This window comes from Canis lupus, chromosome 17 (genome assembly GCF_048164855.1).
Source record: "Canis lupus baileyi chromosome 17, mCanLup2.hap1, whole genome shotgun sequence".
NCBI classification, from domain to species: Eukaryota; Metazoa; Chordata; class Mammalia; order Carnivora; family Canidae; genus Canis; species Canis lupus.
Window position 1 is genome coordinate 2,635,947 of NC_132854.1, and position 20,654 is coordinate 2,656,600.

At 54.8% G+C, this 20,654-nt stretch overlaps 1 protein-coding gene across 3 annotated transcripts in view; it reads right to left on the minus strand.

The window, feature by feature from the left end:
* Positions 1-20,654, minus strand: part of COL4A2 (collagen type IV alpha 2 chain) — a 169,700-nt gene that overhangs the window by 10,465 nt on the left and 138,581 nt on the right. For all 3 annotated transcript variants that reach the window (XM_072782394.1, XM_072782395.1, XM_072782393.1), the window contains exons 27-40: positions 19,868-19,924; positions 16,938-17,045; positions 14,006-14,227; positions 9,689-9,850; positions 8,769-8,939; positions 7,853-7,996; positions 6,218-6,340; positions 5,755-5,936; positions 3,723-3,786; positions 3,259-3,333; positions 2,458-2,565; positions 1,697-1,804; positions 905-976; positions 464-589 (exon numbers count right to left, since the gene is read on the minus strand). In XM_072782394.1, the coding sequence (XP_072638495.1) occupies positions 464-589; positions 905-976; positions 1,697-1,804; positions 2,458-2,565; positions 3,259-3,333; positions 3,723-3,786; positions 5,755-5,936; positions 6,218-6,340; positions 7,853-7,996; positions 8,769-8,939; positions 9,689-9,850; positions 14,006-14,227; positions 16,938-17,045; positions 19,868-19,924 (1,722 nt within the window). The remainder of the gene's footprint in view (positions 1-463; positions 590-904; positions 977-1,696; positions 1,805-2,457; positions 2,566-3,258; positions 3,334-3,722; positions 3,787-5,754; positions 5,937-6,217; positions 6,341-7,852; positions 7,997-8,768; positions 8,940-9,688; positions 9,851-14,005; positions 14,228-16,937; positions 17,046-19,867; positions 19,925-20,654) is intronic.

The window sequence follows — 20,654 nt, forward strand, 5'->3', positions numbered from 1 at the left end:
TTATGTGGAAATGTTTCCCATCTCGGTTTAGGCTTGAGCATGTGTGCTGGTGGGTGGGGTGGGCTGGGGGTGTGGGTCTCCTCAGTAGGTGAGACCACCTTTCCCTGGTTTGCTCCTACCACATCCCAGGCCTGCCCCGGGACTCAGCTCAGTGACTGTAGGGTTTGTATGGACTCGTCATCCAATACTAAGTGCTTGTTATTGGTAACAGCCATGCCAGGTGCTGCGGGGGCATAGTGGAGATGGACAGTGGTCCCTAGGGCCTGGGAGCTTTCCTGACCACAGGAGAGGTGGTCAGTAACAACCCCGATGGGTCATAACAGAGTATGATGGTGGGGGGCTGGCTGAGAAGTTTTGCAGAGCAACCAGTGCTGCCAGGATCCACTACATGCTCATCTCTCGGACTCATGGACATCCCGGGTCTCGTTGTGCAGTGCTGCCACTGGGCAGTGCATAGCCTCACCTGGATCTCCTCGCTCCCCTTTCTGTCCTGGGGCCCCGATGGGTCCTGGGCGGATGTTGGCCTCTCCGGGGTCGCCCCTGTCCCCAGCAGGACCGGGGAAGCCAGGGTCTCCGTGGATGTCCGCACCTGTGGCAGGGGCCGCACAGCAGGGATATTAGCATCCTCACCACGCCAGGCTGGTCTTCAGAAGCAGAAAGACGGCCACACTGTGCAGTGGGACTCGGAAACAGAGCCGGAACACAGCTGTGGAGATTTCGGCTAGCCATGTGGCTTCAGTGTCCCAGATCGCATCTTGGCCGAACCCTCCTCGGTCTGCAGAACCACTGGGTTGGGGGCACCCAGTCCATGTGGCCTTGGGGATGACCACACAACTCCGGGATGCCCCCAGCACCCCCTCCCCCATTGGTGGGTGTGGCCGCATGGCTGGGGCGTGCCAGGTACCTGGGGATCCAGGAAGGCCTTTGGTGCCTGGCAAACCGTGTAATCCGCTGATGCCTCGGATGCCGGGAAAGCCTGTGTGGATTTCACTCATGGTTATTCCGTGCATTGGAGAGCAAAGCGGCTTTTAAACCAGTTTGACCTGTTCTTGTTTGCTATTATACGGCCACCCGTCCACTTTACTCAAGAGCCTGGCAAACAGGGAGCACTTCTGACTTATAAACGAATCCTGTCTGCATCATCCAGGAGAAGCAGCTCACAACAGACCGTTCTCATGGAACCGTGTTGAAGGCTCCTTAGAGCTGTGGGGGAGCTGGCAGTGGTGTCTTTCCTCCTGATGCCGAAGTCACTACGAACAGGTGCTTTGTAAGAACTGTGCTCTGCAACGACGCTGTGGCGGTCACTACTCTAGTCCCTCCAGATTCCCCAGGACAAACATTTCTAAAGTAGCACCCGGGAGGCAGGCAGCGACTCTCCCTCCGATGTGGCAGTGAGTGTGGGCTGGGATGGGCCCCCTTAGTTCTGAGCAGGACAGCTTCCAGGTGCCTGTCCCCTGACCAGGGCCCATCCAGGCCAGGCAGGGTAAACCCCCGGCCCCAGCTCCACCAGCCCTGGCTCAGTGGCAGCCGGGAGCCCCGGACAGAACGGGGACGCTGGCCTCCGTCCCTCTGGCCCCTCTCACTGCCTGTGCGCCGACCAGAGAGGACAGCCAGGCTGACCGCCTCTCCTCCGCCAGCCCATCTGGCTCTGAGCAAATCTGTGCACTTGTGTCTACAGAGGGAGAGATGCTCTTACCTGGGGAGCCTGGAATCCCTGGCCAGCCGTAGTCTCCTTTGTTGCCAGGCACACCTGCCCGGCCCGGATCTCCCTGCGGCCCCTGCAGCCCTGTCAGTCCTGGGAAGCCTGGGGGTGGGGGGGACAAATGCCTCCATGAGTGGGACTGGAACCCTGAGGCCTGGCCACCTGCAGTTCGGGTCCTGCCTGGAGGAGGAGGAACTTCGTGGGAAAGGACCAGCTGGGAATGTGCCCCACTTTCAGGCTCAGCCTTGCCAGAGACAGCAGCTGGTGTTCTACCATTCGGGTGCTGTCATCCAGGCAGGGGTGCAGAGAGAGCCTGGAGACCCGGAGGATTGGTGTCAGGGTTCCCAGGTCCCACACAAAGCATAGCAAAGGCAGCAACAAGAAAAAAGTTAGAAACCAGTCCCCTGTTGGCTTTCCCTCTTGACTCCGGATCCCCAAACATGTTTCTGCATATTCAGATGCAAGGAAGGGGCCCTGCGACCAGGACTCGGTCTGCATTTATAAGAAGATGGACCCAGGGCCACATAAGCACATGCGTCTGCCCCCTGTGCGTCTCCCCAAGGCCGGTGGCCTTGGTCCTAAGACAGAGCTGGGTCATGGGCAACGTGCAAGAGCCAGCCTCATGCGGTGGAGTGTGGTCATGGCTCAAGGATATGGGCACACCAGCTGCCCCTGTGCTGGGGGCCTGGAGGTTTGGGGGCTCAGCTGTGTGGGGGAAGGTGCATGTGGGGCTACGTGACAGCACGAGATCATACCTGTTTGCCCTTTAGGTCCGGGAGGGCCTTGGACACCTGGCACGCCTGTTATCCCAGGGAAGCCAACTTCACCCTCCGTTCCCTTTTCCCCGAAGAATCCCTTTAGACCTGTAAGCACAGAGTCCCTGCTAGGAGCAGAGCAGACATGGAGCCCAGGGGGCTCAGGGAGACGCAGTTGAGGGTCTTGTCATTCCACATCGGTGCTTCTTCTGTGAACGGGCTGCGGATCTCAGCATGTTCCTTCTCTAACATTTTCCCTAATTCAGTAGCCCCATGTCCTGGCATCCATGCCCTTGTGCATGGGTGGGGCTGACCCGGGCGACCCCCAGGGCACTGTGGAAATGCTGGTGTGTCACTCCACGGCGTGGCCATAAAATGCATCATGGCTTTCCCTTTGTCACCTCTGGAGAAAGCCAGCTGCCATGCCGTCGGGACACCCAGCAGTGCTGCCAGAGGCAAGGGGCTGACCCTCCCGCCCCATACCAGCCTGCGATGGTGTGGCCTCAGAGTCAGAACTGCCCTGCACCCGAATTCCCCACCCTTACATGCTAGGACATGGTCCCTGCTTGGGGACATCCCAAGCCGCTGTTTCAGACAGACAGAGCTTTCCTGACTTTGTCTTCAGGTTCAATTTAACAAGAAATTCCAGAGTTCTGTTTGCCCACAGGCTTGAAGACCTCAAACCATTCCCTGAAACGTGACTCAGTGATACAGGTTGTGATATATCTGGCATGTTGGTGCCTGAGGGAGACGCACGCAGGGCTCAGGGCTGAGGCGATGAGGCCAGAGTGACTGACGTACCTGGTGCTCCAGCGATGCCCCGCTCACCCTTCAGGCCTGGGCTTCCTGGCAGGTTTATGATGTCTCCACTGTCACCTGCAGTAGGCAGAAAAGACGGCTGACACCTATTGGTAGGTGGTCAGTTTGCAACTTTGCTGTGTTACACTCTTTTTTTCTTTTAATAATTAATTATTAGAGAGAAGGAGAGCATGAGTGGGAGGAGGTACAGAGGGAGAGGGAGAAGCAGACTCCTCGCTGAGCCGGGATCCCCACATAGGACTCGATCCCCAGACCCTGAGATCATGACCTGAGCCCAAGGCAGATGCCTAATCAACTGAGACACTCAGGTGCCCCTGTTCTGTTACATTCCTAATAAAAATAATTTGCTTTGAAATTCCTAACAGCATCTCAGTGTCTGACCACCACACCTGCTGGAATGCTCTGGATTGTGGATGCCCTACAGTCATGATCCAAGCAATACTCACCAAAGTCCCCTGTGGGGCCCACCTCGCCGTAAAGGCCTGCTCTCCCTGGAGCTCCCTTGTCACCCTAGAGAAGGTCAGACACGAAAACATCTCAGATGAGCAGGACAGGCTCAACAGAAGGCTGTTCCCAAGATATGTTTATCATTCTAAAGGGTTTAACATGCCTGGCTCTTGGGCTAAAATCAACACTCAAAGTTTATCTCATCAATTTGTAGTCAACCCCTCAGGTTTTTCCACATAACAGCAGATGGTTTGCTTCCTCATTCTTACTGGACGGGGAAGCTTTACTGAAGCTGAGAACACACCTGGTGGATGTCGCCATCATGACAGTGGTGGTGACACTCACGGCTGACCCATCCCACCTTGCCCCATTCAAAAGCTTCATTTAAACTTCACAACGACCCTATGACATAGATATTTTGTCATGTCCTGTTTGACAGATGAGGAAGTTGAGGCACATAGAGGCCGAGTGATTTGCCCATGTAACCGGCAGAATTGGGATCTGAGTTGGACCCCTGATTCCCCAGCTCGCTGTGATGTTGCACGGCCATGCCCTCCATCTGTGGACGGTTGGACTTCCTGAATCGAGGCTGGTCACTGATGATGACGCTGGGATGGTGTCTGGGTGGCTCTGTGACCACGGAGAGCACGGTTTTCCTCATCCTCTGAGGGAGGGTGGTGTGCTGGTCTACATGGCAGTACTGGGGGGCCTTCCACAAAGTGACCTCTCCCAGCACAGCGCAGCTCTGTTTTGTGGGGAGCGGGGAGGCTGTACCATGAGCTTCACTCGTGTACTAGCCACATAAAGACACACAACAACTTCAGCATTGCAGAAAGTTCTCTCCTGGTTCCTAATCTTGCCCAAGACAGCCACTCTCTGACTGACCCCATCACTGGCTCTTGTTGGTTCCTGATCTTTACAGTTGGGGTTGCCTCACTCGTACTTAGTTTCTGCATCATTTTTTTTTTCATCAGGAAGTACGTGAGAGTCACTGTTGTCCTTCTCAGTAATTCTCTCTCCGGCCACGTAGCCCACAGCCGGAATGTGCCCGTCTCCACACTCCTCCTGGTGGTGGGCATTTGGGCTCTCCCAGTGTTTGGCTATGACAGACAAAGCTACTGGGAGCACTGCCATTGTGTCTTTTCGTCCTATTTTAAGTCATCCGACAAGCTGCACACAAGATCGCATTGGCTACACCAGGAGGCAGTGATGGGAGCGACAGGAGGAAGACACTGAGGGCTGTGGAGGGCATCGTCAAGGTGGGCCAGATGGACGCCTCCCAGGCTGCTATTAATGGTCCACCACGGGGTGGCCAGACTTTCCGACCGGCCCAAAGTGTGCTGACCCCAGCGTGAATCCCAGAAATGCATCCGTCACATGCTGAGGACGGTGAGCATATAATGTCTTTAAACAAAAGAGGATAAAAAGACTTCCACGAAACACAGTCGATGGAGAGCCGCCCTGTGCCGCGTTCTGTGCACCATGTCCAGCACACTCTGTGAAACCACGGGATTTAGCGGAGGGGAGACCACTGGTGTGGAGGGACGGGCACCCCCTCAGGGGTCAGGGCACATCCCCCTCACCATGACAACATAGTGCCCTGCACGCAGCAGGTGCTCAGAGCAGGTATGCCGAGTGAAGGAGTGAACGGCAGGCTGGATGTCGTCGTCCTTGCTGTGATCCAGTAATGGGTCCTCAGTCCTGATGTCACACACACTCAAGTCCAGCATTTGGAGGGCCAGACGTTGGAGTTTAGCCTTCCAGAAGCCCTCATGGAAAAGTGCAGACACCAGGCTTCATCCAACAGGAGGGCAGCAGTGGCGTGGGAGGCACTTGTATCACCGCTGCTGGTGGCGTGAGTACAGCGTCTCCTTACCCTGACGCGGGGGCCCAGGACAGCCCCAGGCCCCAATTCTGAAGCCGGCCCTTGACCACTTGCAGCACAGCGAATGCTGGAGCACAGCACCCTGGGCAGAAGCAGGGGGAGAGGCGCAATCGCAAGAAGATGTGGAATGAGAGATGCGCACTCACCCTACTTCCTGTGAACCCAGGAAACCCGATGATTCCGGGGGGGCCGGGCACGCCAGGAAATCCTGGTAAACCGGGCACGCCGGGAATGCCGATGTCTCCTTTGATGCCTTTGATGTGGCCCGGCTTCCCCGGCAGCCCAGGCACTCCGGACAGCCCGGGGATCCCCGGCATCCCGGGAAGACCTGCAGGAGGAGCCCAGGTGTGGATCAGCACTGGTGGTGGTGGGAGCACCTTCCCCCCTGGAGGACGCAGCACCACCCTCCCCCAGTGTCTGGCTCTGCAGGTAAATCTTAAAAAAGGAAAGTGAGGCTTCCCAGCCACCGAGAACCAGGGGTCCCCTTGTCGAGATGTCGGGGTCAAAGGAGCTGGGGCATGGCGAGGCCTGTCCTGGGCGGAGGGCCATCTGGCACCCAAGCTGCTGTGTCCGGCTCAGGGGGCTGGGCGGGGAGGGGGAGATGCTCACCTTTCAGGCCCAGGTACCCTTTCAGCCCCATGGGCCCTTCGTCTCCTTTCTCTCCTTTGATGTCTTTCATTCCTGGCTGGATGATGGGAGGAGGTCCTGGGGGCCCAGGGTCCCCGCGGCTGCCTGCGTGGGAACAGGATGCGTCTGTCCCCTAGCCTCTGGGCCCAGCGGAGCAGCCTGGAGGAGGCCCCTTAGCCACGGCTGTCCAGGCCAGCAAGTCCCAAGGGGCTCTGAGCCCTGGGGTGGCCCGTCCTCCCCTCCCCACAGCCCCGACGGGGCCCAAGTGAGGGGGCAAGGTTCTCTGAGAGAGGCTGAGGCCGATGGCTAATGCCTGTCCTCTCCCACGGGCCCTTCTCCTCGTGAGCCAAGTGAGGAACTGTGCCCCCAACCACTATGGAACTCTAGGACATCTTCATAACCCCAGAAAGGAGCCCCATGCCCACCAGCAGTCACCCCAACTGTTCCCTACTGCCACCCCAGGAGGCCACGAATCCATGTCCTGTCTCTCTTGATTTGCCTATTCTGGATCTTTCATGTAAAGGGAAGCAGACAACATGTGGCAAAATGCTCTCAAGTCTGAAGCACGTGCAGCGTGTGTCAGACCCGGGTTCCTCCTTCCCACCAGCCAGACTGCCATCACATGCCGACGCCGCACAGGCTCATCCACGGTGTTTCTGGGGTCAGCTCTTAGAAATAATGTGGCTATGGACATCCATGTGCTTTCACTCTCCGGACGTCTACCCGGATCCCCACCAGCAGCGTGCGGTGAGCACGCCTGCATCAACACTTGCTATCGGTGGTTACGATTTTAGAGGCCACGGTGAAACTTTCAGAGCAAGGGTGTTTGAACAAAAGTCATGAAACTGTGGCTTGTTGCCACACACCCTCTGAATGCAGGTCTCCCACCAGGTCTTGAGATGCCTGCCTGCGCCAGGGCTTGCCCCAGCCTCATGTCTGTGGGTCACGACCTTGGTGTGGTGTCCCAACCTGGGACGCTGTGTCCCTGGCTTGTCAGATGGCACTCTTCTCCTATAGGACTGACCTCTTGCTCTTCCCTTGGCTTCCCCTGGCCTCATGTCCACCAGGAATAATCAGAGTGGGAGGTTTCTTACAACTATTAGGATGTCCTTAATGGAGCTGCCTTTTTGTTCTTAAAAGTTTCCTTTGTATAAAATCAACAGGCCACGGGGATATGACATACAGCAGGGCGACGACAGCTGTTAATACTGAACTGCATATCCGAGAGTCGCTATAACTGTGGATCTGAAAGGTCCTTGTCATCACAGAAAAGTTCTGTGACTCTGTGGTGACAGGTGCAAACTAGACTTACATGGTGACCATGTCAGCACATCATACAAATACCCATCATGTTGTGGGCTTGAAACTGGGGTTGCCTTCAATGACACCTGGATAACACCTTTTGTTGAATACAAACCCAAATACTTCCTTTGGTTGGATTCTTCCCTTAGGACAGCTGGTGGGCTGAGGCCGGGATAGTCTTCTAATTTTTGTTAGTTTCCTTCTTTCTGATTGTGCCTAGCTTTTGGGTTCTTGGAGGATTCGCTTTCAGGAGTGCAACACCCCATAAAAGGGAGTCCCCACCCTCCAGAAAGGCATTCAAAGAGGTGCACATACCTTTCACACCCGGCTCACCAGCCAGACCCTTCAGTCCTGGAATTCCAAAAAATCCGGCCTCTCCTTTATTTCCTGGAAGCCCGGGTCTTCCTTTGAGCCCCACCATGCCTTGGAAGCCATCCATCCCGGGCGAGCCTCTCCCACCTTCAGAGGGAAGGAAAGAAGTGCTGGGTTAGCCATGGATAAGCACACGGGGTCTTTCGTCTTGCTTATCCATGACATTCTTGCAGCGTGACTCACAGGAGATGCTCAGATCCCTAGCCTAAAATAAGGATTTTCGGGACACCATCCCTATAAGGGGCTTGTCTGCTGCCTGCGAACAGACTGAGCCACAGCAGAGTCAGCCTGCCTGACAACTCGCCGTGGGTGGGGACAAGACATGAGGTAAATGTACGGTGGTCGTAGGAAAGATGCAAGGAAGATGGATGGTAACTTGTGTCTGTGGCTGCTGGGAACAGGTCATGACCTGAGGTTAACCCTGCACCCAGTGCAGGAATCCCAGAAAGGACACTGGAGAGAGAGATCCCTGTGTGGCCCCACAGCTACTTGGCCTTGGTTTGTGTGCAAATAAATCTGTCCCAGCCACCAAGCATTTTCCTCGGTTTTGGGTTTGTCATAACCAACCAGCCTCCTGATCTGACACCAGGGTCCAGAGAGGCCTCTCTACAAATCTCCCATGCAGAGACAAGGTCCTGCTCCCTCACTCTCATTACCTGAGTAAATCGGCATTTGGGGACATGCCAGCCACAGCTAGCCACAGCCAGCCTAGCAGCACTGGCCTATTCTCTGAGGCAGGATGCCTCCCAGGGGCCCTGGCCTGCCACTGAGTGGGGCTAGGCTCTCCTGGCATGGCCATCCTGAGTCCCAGACTAACCCGGTACCCACCTCAGGGAGTGCCCCATCTGCCCACCGTTACCTTTCTGCCCAGGGATACCAGGCATTCCACTCATTCCTTTAAATCCAGGACTTCCTGGGGGGCCTCGTTCACCCAGCAAACCGGGGTCACCTCTGTCGCCAGACAGACCCTTCATGCCCACAGGGCCGGGGACACCTGTGTCCCCTGGGTCCCCTCTGTCTCCAGGCAGACCTGAAAAGCAGAGGAGGAGGAAAGTAGAAAAAGATGAACAAACTTGGAAGAGCTACATGTTCCGGGGGCTGGTCACCCTGAACCAGCTTCCACGTGGAGGGGCTCTGGGATGGCTTCATCTCCACGTGTCTTGCCCCCACCCGCCTCCCCCAGCAGGAAGCACCATCCTTTCTTCCTCACATCTGCCACTTTCAGAAAACAAGTTAGGTCCCCCTCCTTAAAGCAGAGCAGTGTTTTTGAAGTTCTGTTGGAAATTTCATTTTGTTTCCTACTGAAATCCTAGCCAGAACCTCAATATACAACAGGTATGAGGATGAATGGGTTTCTCAGTGGTTTGAGCTCTTGTTTGGCAAAATCCATGCCCTGTTTGTGAAACCTGTTACAGGCTGAGCTGTGTCGTCCCCGTACCTTCATGTGTGGAAATCCTAAGCCCCAGTACCTGGGTCCTTAAAGGGGTGATTACAGAGAAATGGGTCCTAATCAGATGTGACTGGTGTCTGTATAAGAGATCAGGACCTAGACACCCTCAGGGAAGGACCCCAGGGACGAGATGGCCATCTGCAAGCCAAAGAAAGAGGCCTCAGAAGAGACCTGCCCTGCTGGCATCTTGATGGCAGACGTCCGGCCTCGAGGTCTGTGAGAATAAATGTCTCTTAAGTTGCTCATGTGGGATACTTTTGGAAACCCTACGGCTTTTGGGGGTGCCTTGGAGCTCAGTTTGAGAACTCCCTGGGGGAAGGGATCCTTACCTCCGCGACCTGAGGCTCCTGGCAGCCCCAAGGGCCCCTCCCGGCCGGGAGCTCCTGGGAAGCCATGCTGTCCTGGTGGCCCGGGCAGGCCCGGCTGGCCCGAGGGTCCTGGGAAGCCTGGCTGGCCCTTCAGGCCTGGCATTCCTGGCATGCCCTGGCTTCCTGTGGGGATCAAGACAAGCGCCATGAGGCCAACCCTATACAGTTCACTGCCAACATCTACCTCTCAGGCTCATTCTATACACACGGGGTTTCATTATGTTCTGGGCAGTGAGAAACCTGGAGCATCCACAGAAGTACAAGATCACAGGGACTCCAGCCACCACCCAGAGACAATGACCAATAATGCCCCCATACTCTTCCTTCTGGCTTCTCGTCACACAATGCACCGAGGAACAGACATTGGCAGACCTGACAACTTGCCGTGTGTTCAATTTTTGGCTTTTCTTCACTTGTTATATTTTGAGCATTTTGCTACATTTAAAAATATTCTTTACATTTTATTTAAAGATTTTATGTATTTGAGAAAGAGAGAAGAGTTGGAGGAGGGGCAGAGGGAAAGGGAGAAGCAGACTCCTAACTGAGCAGGGAGCCCGATTCGGAATTCGATCCCAGGACCAGGGATCATGACCTGAGCCGAAGGCAAATGCTTCACTGACTCAGCCACTGGCGCCCTGTACTTTACACTTTACACGGCTCTGTGCGTAGCAGTACCACATCAGGGACATATTCATCACCACCTGTCTCTGTCCTTACAAGTAGCAACCGAGGGAGCGGTGTTTGGTGCCCACATCGGTGTCTGGATTGTAGGCTGTTTCTTCAGGAAGGTGCCCAGACACTGACTTCGTGGGGCAGAGCGACGCTAGTATACACTATGGCCGTGTGCTCCAGCGTCTGCACATGCCTGTCCTCCTGCGGGGCACCCCCAGCCGTGGGCTGATGCTGACCCAGAACTGGGAGTCTGGCAGGCAGGATGGGGGTGGGAGGCAGGAAGTGCCGGAGAGCAGCTGCGTCACAGGTGGGGTGGACTGTGAGTTACATTTCTTTCTCCTACTGTTTGGTTTTTAATGAAATTTTTGTTCCTTGCTACTATCTTCCTTTGAGGATCTTGGTATTTTTCTTATGGATGTTAGTATTCCTCATATACATGGACCAATTTCCTCCATAGCTCTTATAAGGTCTACTCTATTTTGCTGACCAAATTTTCATTTTGTTTTTGACGGGAAGATTAGTATTCATGTGCAAATATTATGCACTCTCTATATATGTGTGTGCACATGCAGTTTCTTCACTTGCTTTTATGTTTATAACATCCTGCCCTATCCATGGGTCACATAAGCATAGATTTTCTTCTAGCTTTTTGGTTTGTTCGTTTTTCCACTACTGAACTCCTGGGTCTTTCTTTTCTTCTCAGACTTTTTTTTTCTTTTATTTATTATTTATGATAGTCACACAGAGAGAGAGAGAGGCAGAGACACAGGCAGAGGGAGAAGCAGGCTCCATGCACCGGGAGCCCGACGTGGGATTCGATCCCGGGTCTCCAGGATCGCGCCCTGGGCCAAAGGCAGGCGCCAAACCGCTGTGCCACCCAGGGATCCCTTCTTCTCAGACTTTAAAGTTCATAGGTTCCTCCAGTTAATACGGATAGGAGGGGTGATGCCCGTTTCACAGTCCTCTCCAGTGACTCTGAAGCACACCTGCTCATTTAGCCCATGACCATCCTACAGAGTGTGTGGCTGACCTGAGCAGAGGGGCGGACAAGTTGGGGGGGCAGAGGGGAGGGTCATCAACAAAGGGAACCAGGCTAGTCTTGGACCAACCCAGAATCTGACTTGGAAGCGTGTGTCCCAGTTATCTAATGCAAGGCAGAATGGGAGAGAAAGGTCTGCAAAGAGATTCTCAGAGACGCACGGATGCAAGTCCTTACGTTCTCCAGTTTTATTTCGGTATACGAGGGCACTTCTATGGCTCGGCTTCTGCCTCTGGAGTTACCAGCTCCAGAGAGGGCATCGTGTGTGTGGTGCTGACAGTCTGGGCAGCAGGCAGTGCTGGAGGCGTCAAGTCTAGCTGGAGAATCAGGCTCCTGCCACCAACCAGGCTCCTCCAAGAGCATGGACGGAGCTTTACCACCAGGAGCCCTCCAGGCTGCTGACCTGAGAGAGCCGGGCCAGGAAGGTCACGGGAGCTGAGGCTGCCGGCTCTGTTTCTGGAGCACCTCCCTCAAAGGGGCAGGTGGTGGGCAGGACAGGTGGCACGCGGAGTCCAAACCGAACAAGGCTACTTCAGCGTCCTTAAAAACCTCAGGCATTGGAGGCTTGCTCCTTCAGCTGTCTATTGTGACATGAGAACTCAATATTTTAAGCCAATTTCCATTTTTGGAACATCTACTAAAAAGGAACACCTACAAAAAGTCTGCTTCTCTCAGCAAAATGACTCTAACTCGGGGACCTGGGTCCCTGCTTCACATGGAGGCTCTTTGCCAGCACACAGGCTGCATCTGGGTGCCTGCGGCCTTGTGAGGCTCCCCTCCCCCTCCCCCCACCCATGGCTCCCCTGCCCAGCTGGGCTGGACTGACATGGAAACAGGTTCTTAAAGCTTTGATGCTCTGAAGTCAGAACTTCTACCGAACAAAAGTTTGCCTGAGCAAGCTGGTCCCCGATGGAATATCGATGGCGGGAAACTTCCACAGGCTCCAGAGTCAACCCGTTGCCATTTGCTGTTCTACTCAAACAGCAAAAGTCTGTGGGGAATAGTTAGATTTAAAAAAATCTATCTGGGGCAGCCCCGGTGGTTCAGCGGTTTAACACTGCCTTCGGCTCAGGGCATGATCCTGGAGTCCCGAGATTGAGTCCCACATCGGGCTCCCTGCATGGAGCCTGCTTCTCCCTCGATCTGTGCCTCTCTCTCTGTGTCTTTCATGATTAGATAAATAAAACCTTAAAAAAAAAATCTACCTGAAGGGTCCTCTGTGAAGAGCCTGTGGTGGTTTTTGCAACCAGACAGCAATGCTGATTGTTGAGGACATGGGGCCCGCCACTCATTTCAACAGCCACAGGGGAGCTGCTGCTCACGAAGCTGCCCCACCAGTGCGGCCAGCTGTCCACCACCACGCCTGCTGCTCTGAAGCTCCCCAGGCCGTAGCCACGTTGGCAGGGACAGACCCAGTTGTCCCGGCAGTGGGTCTCCACTGCTGGATGGCTGCATCCACGGGCCTGTGTGCCTCAGGGGGTTGATGTGTGTGTGTGTGTCTAAGAGCGTGACTGTGGATGTGTGGACGTGAGTGTGTGAGAGTGGGCATGTGAGCATGTGTAGGAGTGTGAGCGTGTGGGCACACGCGTGGGGCTCCGTGTGCATGCACATGGGTCTGCCATCACGCTTGCACAAGCTGCACGTGCGTGTATGTATAAGCGTGCGGATGTATGTGCGGGAACTTCTGGAAACTGATAGGCTCATCTGAAAACCAACCGGCGTGCTCCTGAGCTTGTCCAGAGCCAGGCTTCATCCGCTGGAGTACTCCCATGTAAAGGCTGCGGGGCAAGGTCCGATGGCACTGGAGGGAGTGGCACCCGCCTCCTCCACCACAGAGGAGGCCCCCTGTGCCTGGGCTTGGGGAGGGGACTGACAACCATGCCGTCAACAGACAAGCAGCTGCTTCTTAAAGTCTCAGTTCTTCCTGCATCTTCCTGTCTGATCGGGAACACTCAGGGTCTGGTGCTCTCCAGTGTGTGTTGCACCGAACGTAAACGCTTGCTCCTCAGTGACACCATCTTCATCAGAACGAGGGTGTTTGGGGTTTGGACGTCAGTTTTGCATGAACTGGAAACACAGAGCCATCTGACGCCCTGTTCACTCATCAGTGAGCCATCTTTCTACCTTGTACACATACACTGACGATATTGTGGACATTGAAATGTTTTACACCAGCCTGTTAAGCTGTGCTCACGTCATTCTCGCCTAGCCCTCTCCCTAAGCATGGTCTCTGCTCTTCACACCAACGGCACACATTCTGCTGGAGGCTCGGGTGAGGCCCCCCACCCCAGTTCACACCCAGCGTCAGAAGGGGGAGTGTGCATGGTTAGTCTCTACTTGTAAAAGTCTCCAAGGACCATCCTTGGACGTAACACAGGATGGTGATTTTTGTCCTAAAACACTCTGAAGGAATACTGGTACTGAGTGTGGGGAACAGAAGGCAACCACACTGTCCACACAGCCTGTGGCTTTTTACCAAATTCCTAGGAGGGACTTGGGACGTGCCCTTGGGAGCCACTGCTCAGCGGGACTGGGCTGCCTGCTCCCCTGCTGCCATGAGGACTTACCCCTGAATCCAGGTGGACCTCTCTCTCCAGGAGGGCCCTTCAGCCCGGGGTGTCCAGGCAGTCCAGCATCTCCTCGGGGCCCGGGCTGGGCTCCCAGAACTTCTCCAGGAAGGCCCCTGTCCCCTGGGGGCCCAACAGGGCCTGGCAGACCAGTGGGACCTGGGTGTCCATCTGGGCCAGGAAGGCCCACTGCACCTTTGGATCCTCGGGGCCCCACGAACCCTGAAAGAAAACACAGGTCATCCCCGTAACTGCAGGTTAGTATCATGATGGTCCTAGAGAGGTATCAGGTAGAGGCTGGAAACAGCAAGGTTTGTGTGAGGGCCTCCGCTCATGCCCTGTCTCCCACCTTGGGACCCACAGCATCCTGGTCCCCCCCACCATCTGGCCCCCAGCCCTACAATTCAGCTAACATGGAGGCATTAGAACCATCTGCGTCTTAGACATGGATCTTCATGATTCATGGGCTCCCTGTTGTACAGATGATCCCCACAAATGGTTCACAAATGGACCTTCCAGGCTCTGTGTGCAAGTGAGAACAGAAACCCAGGGGTGGGAACAATCAGATCCTTTGGAGCCTGGGCTCTGCCTCCCTGGCTGTCAGGCCATTTGGAAACGCTCTAAAGGGAGACCAAGAGCCCTCTGTTGAACTGTCAGCTGTCTGCATCAGATGGAAGGATGGTTGGTGGCTGTCACATGCTTGAGCCTTTCCTGGGTGACTTCCCCTGTCTGCGCCCTTACCCTCCGATGTGACCTCGGACTAAACTCCAAGAGAGGGCCATCTCATGTCAGCTCAGAAGGACAGCTTTCCGAGGCCACTGCTGCCTGGGCCGAGGCGTGCCGGGAAGGAAGGCACTGCCTGTCCCTTTTGTGTGGTGGGCCTGACAAACAAGGCTGCAGACGTGGGGTCCCAGGCTTTTCCTAGGACAACAAAGCTCACCACAACCTGTCTGGAAGACAGGTTGATCCCAAAGGCCATGGCTGGAACACAGAAGAGAGGATCTGGACCTCTTGGGAGTATTCCTGAGCTGGCCCCTATGCCAGAGTTTCAGTGGTGTGTTTTTTTCACGAACACCAGAGATAGCCTCTGCAGCTGGGCATTTCCTTTCTTCTGCACATGTGGTAGTAGTACCGGATATTCCGTATTATCAAAAGTGACACATGCTCCAAAACTGAATAATAGGCCAGTTCCTTGTTAACCTCTTTCCTCTGTTCTACCCCAATCTCCCTCTTCAGGTAAAGGCTCACGTTTCAGTACAGAACAGGCTTCCTACAAATACTGTCAACTCCCAGAGTCTCCCAGTGACAGGCACCCCCCACACTCCTCTACGGCAGGTGCACAGTCTGGACCGTTTGCGCCCCCATGGCTGGCACCACAGTGGAGGACCAGGTACCCTTCCATTCAAGGCAGGCAGGTACTAACGGATCATTATGCTCCCAAGAACTTCACACTTTGCTCTAGTGTGTGTGACATCCCTGGAGGGACAAAGCCTTATCTCCTAGGTGTCTGAGTGCTCCAAGCAGGGCATCAAAGTGATACAGGCGGTATCTACTGTGGTGGTGGTATGAAAACTGTCCCGTGTTTCCCTGCAGAGCAGGTTTTTGCCAGCGCCTTGATACACAGGGAGCACGCCTCCAGATCTTGCAAGACATGGAGACATACGTGGCATGAGAGGCGACAGGATGAAAGCTGCGGGCAGTCTCATGGGCTGGAGCACTGACTCCAGGGAGAAAGTCCACCGGGTTGACCTGGGCTTGTGGTTAGGGTTAAACCAGCTGCCACGCTGTGAGACAAGCAGGAGGCAAAATTCAGTCAGTCTTTGCCGCAAGTACTGGCTAAGGGTCTCTGGTCTGTGTGACAGTCTAGATGTCAGGAGCGTTCTCTTTGGTTTCCGGAGCCTGGTTTGTAAGGAATGTGGACCAGCCAGAGGTCACGAAGCCGAGAGCATGGAGATCTGCACTCTGGGGGGCTGCTCCGTCCATTCGTTCTGTGGCAAAGGGGGTGATGCAGCCGTGGGCTCCCCACGTGAGGGGTGCTCGTGCAGAAGCAGAGTAGTTGGCTCAGGGGACAGGCAGCCAGAACTCACCGCAAGCAAGATTTCATTCCCACTGACAAAGGACTTTGTAGCAACGAGTTTCAACATTTCACAAGTGCTGGATGACAAGAGCGACTCCACTACAGGCTGGGGAAACCACCGACCAGGACACTTGGATGTTTGGTCTTGGGTGGCCTCAAGGACCTTGTTAGTCCTGTGTCAACAACACAATTCTGCATCGTGTGTGCCTCTACGCACCAAGTGACAGCCATGACCGCTCACGCCTCTGGAGCTGGAGCTGCTTGGGGCAAGTGTGTTCGGAGACAGGTATCAGCGAGCAGGCCGACATGTCTTTGTAGGTCTCCCACAGTTCATTGCTGGTGACACATTCATTTCCCTCCAGTTCCAGGAAAAAGGCTTATGCTCTTTTAGCCAGTCATGGCTTCTGGAAATTCTTTGCTGTGTTGAATGCAGAGGTAACGGCTTGCTCAGAAGAGTGCAAGCTAAAGAGTAAGCAGGCAGTGCCGTGCCCTTTGCTGTTTGGTGAGTGGTCAGCAGGCTGGAATCGATGACCTGAGGGCATTGTGCCTTTGGGAACAGCCTCATTAGAGGACAGCATCATGTGGCCTTTGGAGTGTCTGACATCCACCAGAGAAATCGTTCTGTACCTGTCTCTTTCTTTCCTGCAGGTGCTGTAGGGATCTTATGCAAAACTCCAGCATAACATTAGTGATGGAAAGGTCGAGAATTTTTAAATTCCCAACCACAAGAACAAAGTGCTCATCAAGCCTGTTTCTGAGTGTCCAAAGCCAAGAGCGTGGGGGCACCGACGTTGCATGCAGTCACCTCCCGAGCATAAGGGGCTGTGTGTGTGTGTGGGTTCAACCCTGCCTTACCTGGGGGTCCTGGGAATCCTTCGCGACCTGGGTCTCCTGGGAGACCCCTGAGCCCCGGTGTTCCGTCAGCTCCTGACAGTCCTGGTATTCCTTGGAGGCCCTTGGCACCTAAACAACCCGAAGAAAGCATGACACAAGTCAGAGCCCCACAAGCAAACCCCCGAAATGACAGGGTGGGAGTTCAGAACCCACCTAACACGGTCCTTATGATCCTGGGAAATGAGGCTGGGGGATGTCAACCGGAAATGGCGCTCCTGACAGCTGGCCACACCTACCGCAAACCCCACCGACCCAGCAGTATCCCTCCACCCCTTGCCAGATGCACTGGTAGGAAGTCTTCCCTCCAGATGTTGGCCGTAACCTGCACCCAGGCCAGTCTACCCAGACTTGAGAAATGCTGAACTTGTATTCCTTGTAACCAACACCTGTGACTGAAGAGCAGATGAAACCTTGGAGCCGCTAAACGAACTGATTCTTTACCACTGGGCATCTTTGATCTGAACCTTTTCATATGGGAAGCAAACTCAGGATATTTTTTTCTGAGGGTCTCCACGCCTGTCTGGCCTGAGGCTCTTGGAAACCACAGTCAGTGCACCTGCCTACTGCAGGCGGCTAGGCGCTAGGCGCTTCAGGAACCACCGAGACCTTCTGCAAATACCAGCAGTGAGAACAGCAGCCTCCTCTCTACAGTGTGTGAGGCAGCGTGCACGCAGGTGCTGGCAAGGCGACAGGCGGACAGGGGTGCAGGTTCACTGTGGGTCCCAGCCTCTCCGGGCTCCTGTCCCCTTCAAGATGTCCCTGCAGGCCATGAGGGTGGGCTGGCGCTTTGCTATCATGTAGGAGGGGCCAAAGCCAGCATCTTGGAGCTGGGGACAGAGAGGGGTGGGACCCTTCCCTTGGGCTGGAGAGAGCAGGGGTGTTTGTGCGGGACCCACCAGCTCTCCCAGAGGGCCCCATTTCCTGAGGTTCCTGTTGAGGGGAGGCTGGATTTGGGAAAACACAGTGTGGGAACATAAGCTCAGCCCTACTCACTCTTCATAAATGCACAGATTATCCAAAATTCCCCACTGATGAAATGATGCCCTTAGACCATCTCTCCCCAGTGTAACCAAGTGATTTTAAACAAAGCCCTATACTTGACTGTGGAGATGGGGAAGGAGCAGTTCTCAGTAACACATGACCCTGCTGCTCAACACTGTTGCTCTGATGGAGACACAGGGATGGAGTCAGACCCACAGGTGCAGGAATGTACTCGTTCAGAATTCCAGGACGTCTGTGAGTCTGTAGTGTGGACGTGGCAGAGAAGAGAATAAAAGGGCTTTGTGTGGAGGATGTCCTATGTGAGTATAAGGTTCCGTAGACTAAAGATAGAATTTTTCAAGTTGTTTGAAGTGAAGATGTATTTGAGGAGCTCAACTTGTCAGTCTCTGAAAGGAAATCCCAGTGGGGCCTCAGGGCAGGTGCACCCAAAATGAAGATAGGATACAGAGCCTTGGGCATGCTGCCCCCAGTTCTCCTGCTGCCTCCGGGTCAGGGGCCTGGGCCCTTCCAGGGGACCTGTGTGTGCGGGAAGCAGCACAGAGCATTTCTGCAAGCCCACCATCACCTTTTGGATGGAGAATTAGTCTGCAACAGAGATGTGGAATCTATGCACTCGCTGAGCTTCATGGTGTCAAAACATGATCCAAATCCTCCCCTCGCACTCAATTCATGTGTACTTTTGGACCTGCTTCCACCCAGTCACTGCTGAAAACCCACCATCTGCTGGCTGCTGTGCCTGGGGCCCCACCGGTTAGTGGCTGTGCTGGTGTCTGTGGATAGACAGACTCATGCTGAGTCCTCAGAACACAACCCTGCGTCATGTGCATCCTTCTGCATTTCATCCTGCTGTCCCCAGATCCTGTGACTACTCTGAGCCTAGGGAGAGCCCTTATGGTCTGGAATGTAGACTGTAAGGCAACGGACTTCTCCAGTCGTGAGGGCTGTCTCACACCTCCTTGGCACTTCACAGTTTATACAGGACCTCACTCACAGCGTATGACACGCAGTATTAAGGGCATTATTTGCAAAGCTGGAGGAGTCCAGAATGCCTGCATTAATCTTCCTATTTAGCTAAGAAGACCAAGTCCCACAAGGAATGAGAAAGATGCCCAAGGCCTCCTGGACAATGAGCGGAGCAGCAGATCCCACGGCCAGCTGCTGGCTACTTGCCACACACTCTTAGCCCAAAGTCAGCTGCCAGGGAGCAATCGAGGTGCATTCCCTTGCCCTGCAGGGGCCAGGGTGCGAAAGTGTGTCTGTCTGTCCTGGGCTGACGGACATAGACCTCTGGGTTTCATCCAGGTTGCCCAGACCCTGCCCCTTATCTGAAAAGCCATTCGTGAGCAGGTGCGTGGGTGGCTCCCGACACTGGGTTCAGCCACCTGGAACCTGACTCCATCATGTGGGTGCTTTGGGCGGGTGACCGCTTGCACCAGCTCACAAAGGTGGGACCGTAGGGACACAATGCTAGCCCTGTTCATTCCTGTTATCCTCCATCAAAATCCAGAAGAAACAATCGTGTCCCGCAGGTCCTTCCCACAATGTTGGGACATGTAGGGAGAAAAGCTGCATGTCGAGGGGGCTTCCTTTCCCATCCCAGAGTGGCATGCCACCCCCATTGGTGTCCCCTGACGCCTGTGCCCTGGCAGAGGCTGAGCTCTGTGTGGCGGGCATTCTCTCCTACAGCCTGGGGTTCTATGAGGGGTTGGTGACCATGCGCCATCCACAGTGTGGAGGAAGAGCCTGCTTCCCAACCCAGGTACCAAGGTGGTGGAGCATGGTGACATACAGGGTGGAGAGGAGGGCAGAGGCAGAGGGAAGTGGAGCAAAGGGGGGTGGGGGACAGTAGAGATGCAAGAGGAGGAGCCTGGGAGACCCCTCCCATTTACCTGTGGGTCCTGGGGATCCTGGCAGGCCTGGCGATCCCATGGGTCCTCTGACACAATCTGAAAAGAGAGAGGAAAAGAGGTGAGCTGGGGCAACCTGTCACACCCACTCCCACGGTGCTGGGTATTGCCAAGGGTAGAAACAGCAGTGGTGGAACCTGGCCACCATTCTATGATTAGAGTAATTTAATGATTTAATCTTGATCCCAGTGTAACTAAAGGTTAAATTTCATCATGTAATGGATCAGAGTTTTTAGCATAAATGCCAGTGATGTCAGCCCAGTCAATAAACAGCACCGTGCTGGTGACACGTTCTCCCCTCATCAAGGGCAACATGGGGGCCCAGCCAAGTTGCTCCGGGCTCATCCTTGTCTGCCAATGTGACAGATGTTCCCTGGTGATGCAGACAGAGTGTGATGCCATAGGAAATCTTTGACTTCTCCTTTGTGACTCTGAATACTTCCAGAATTAGCCAGGGCACTTAGCTCCTTAGAGCCATGAGAACTGAAACCCGGCTGCAGCCACTTCCAGTTGGCATGGCAGAGGGCAGTGGGTATAGCCTCTGCCTGATAGAGACCCTGGAGGCACAGCAGCTCTTCGAGCTGTGCTTTGTCTGTCTGCCTGGGATGCCTGTCCTCTGCCGCATTACAGGTCTCTGGGTGCACACTGGCCAGCCCAGGCCATCAGGATAAAGGAAGTGGGAGTCTCTGGGGGGGGTATAGCCTCCAGCCTGCAGAGATGCACATTCAGGGACCCCCTCCCCAGCTCTGAAGGCTCTGCAGGATGCCCA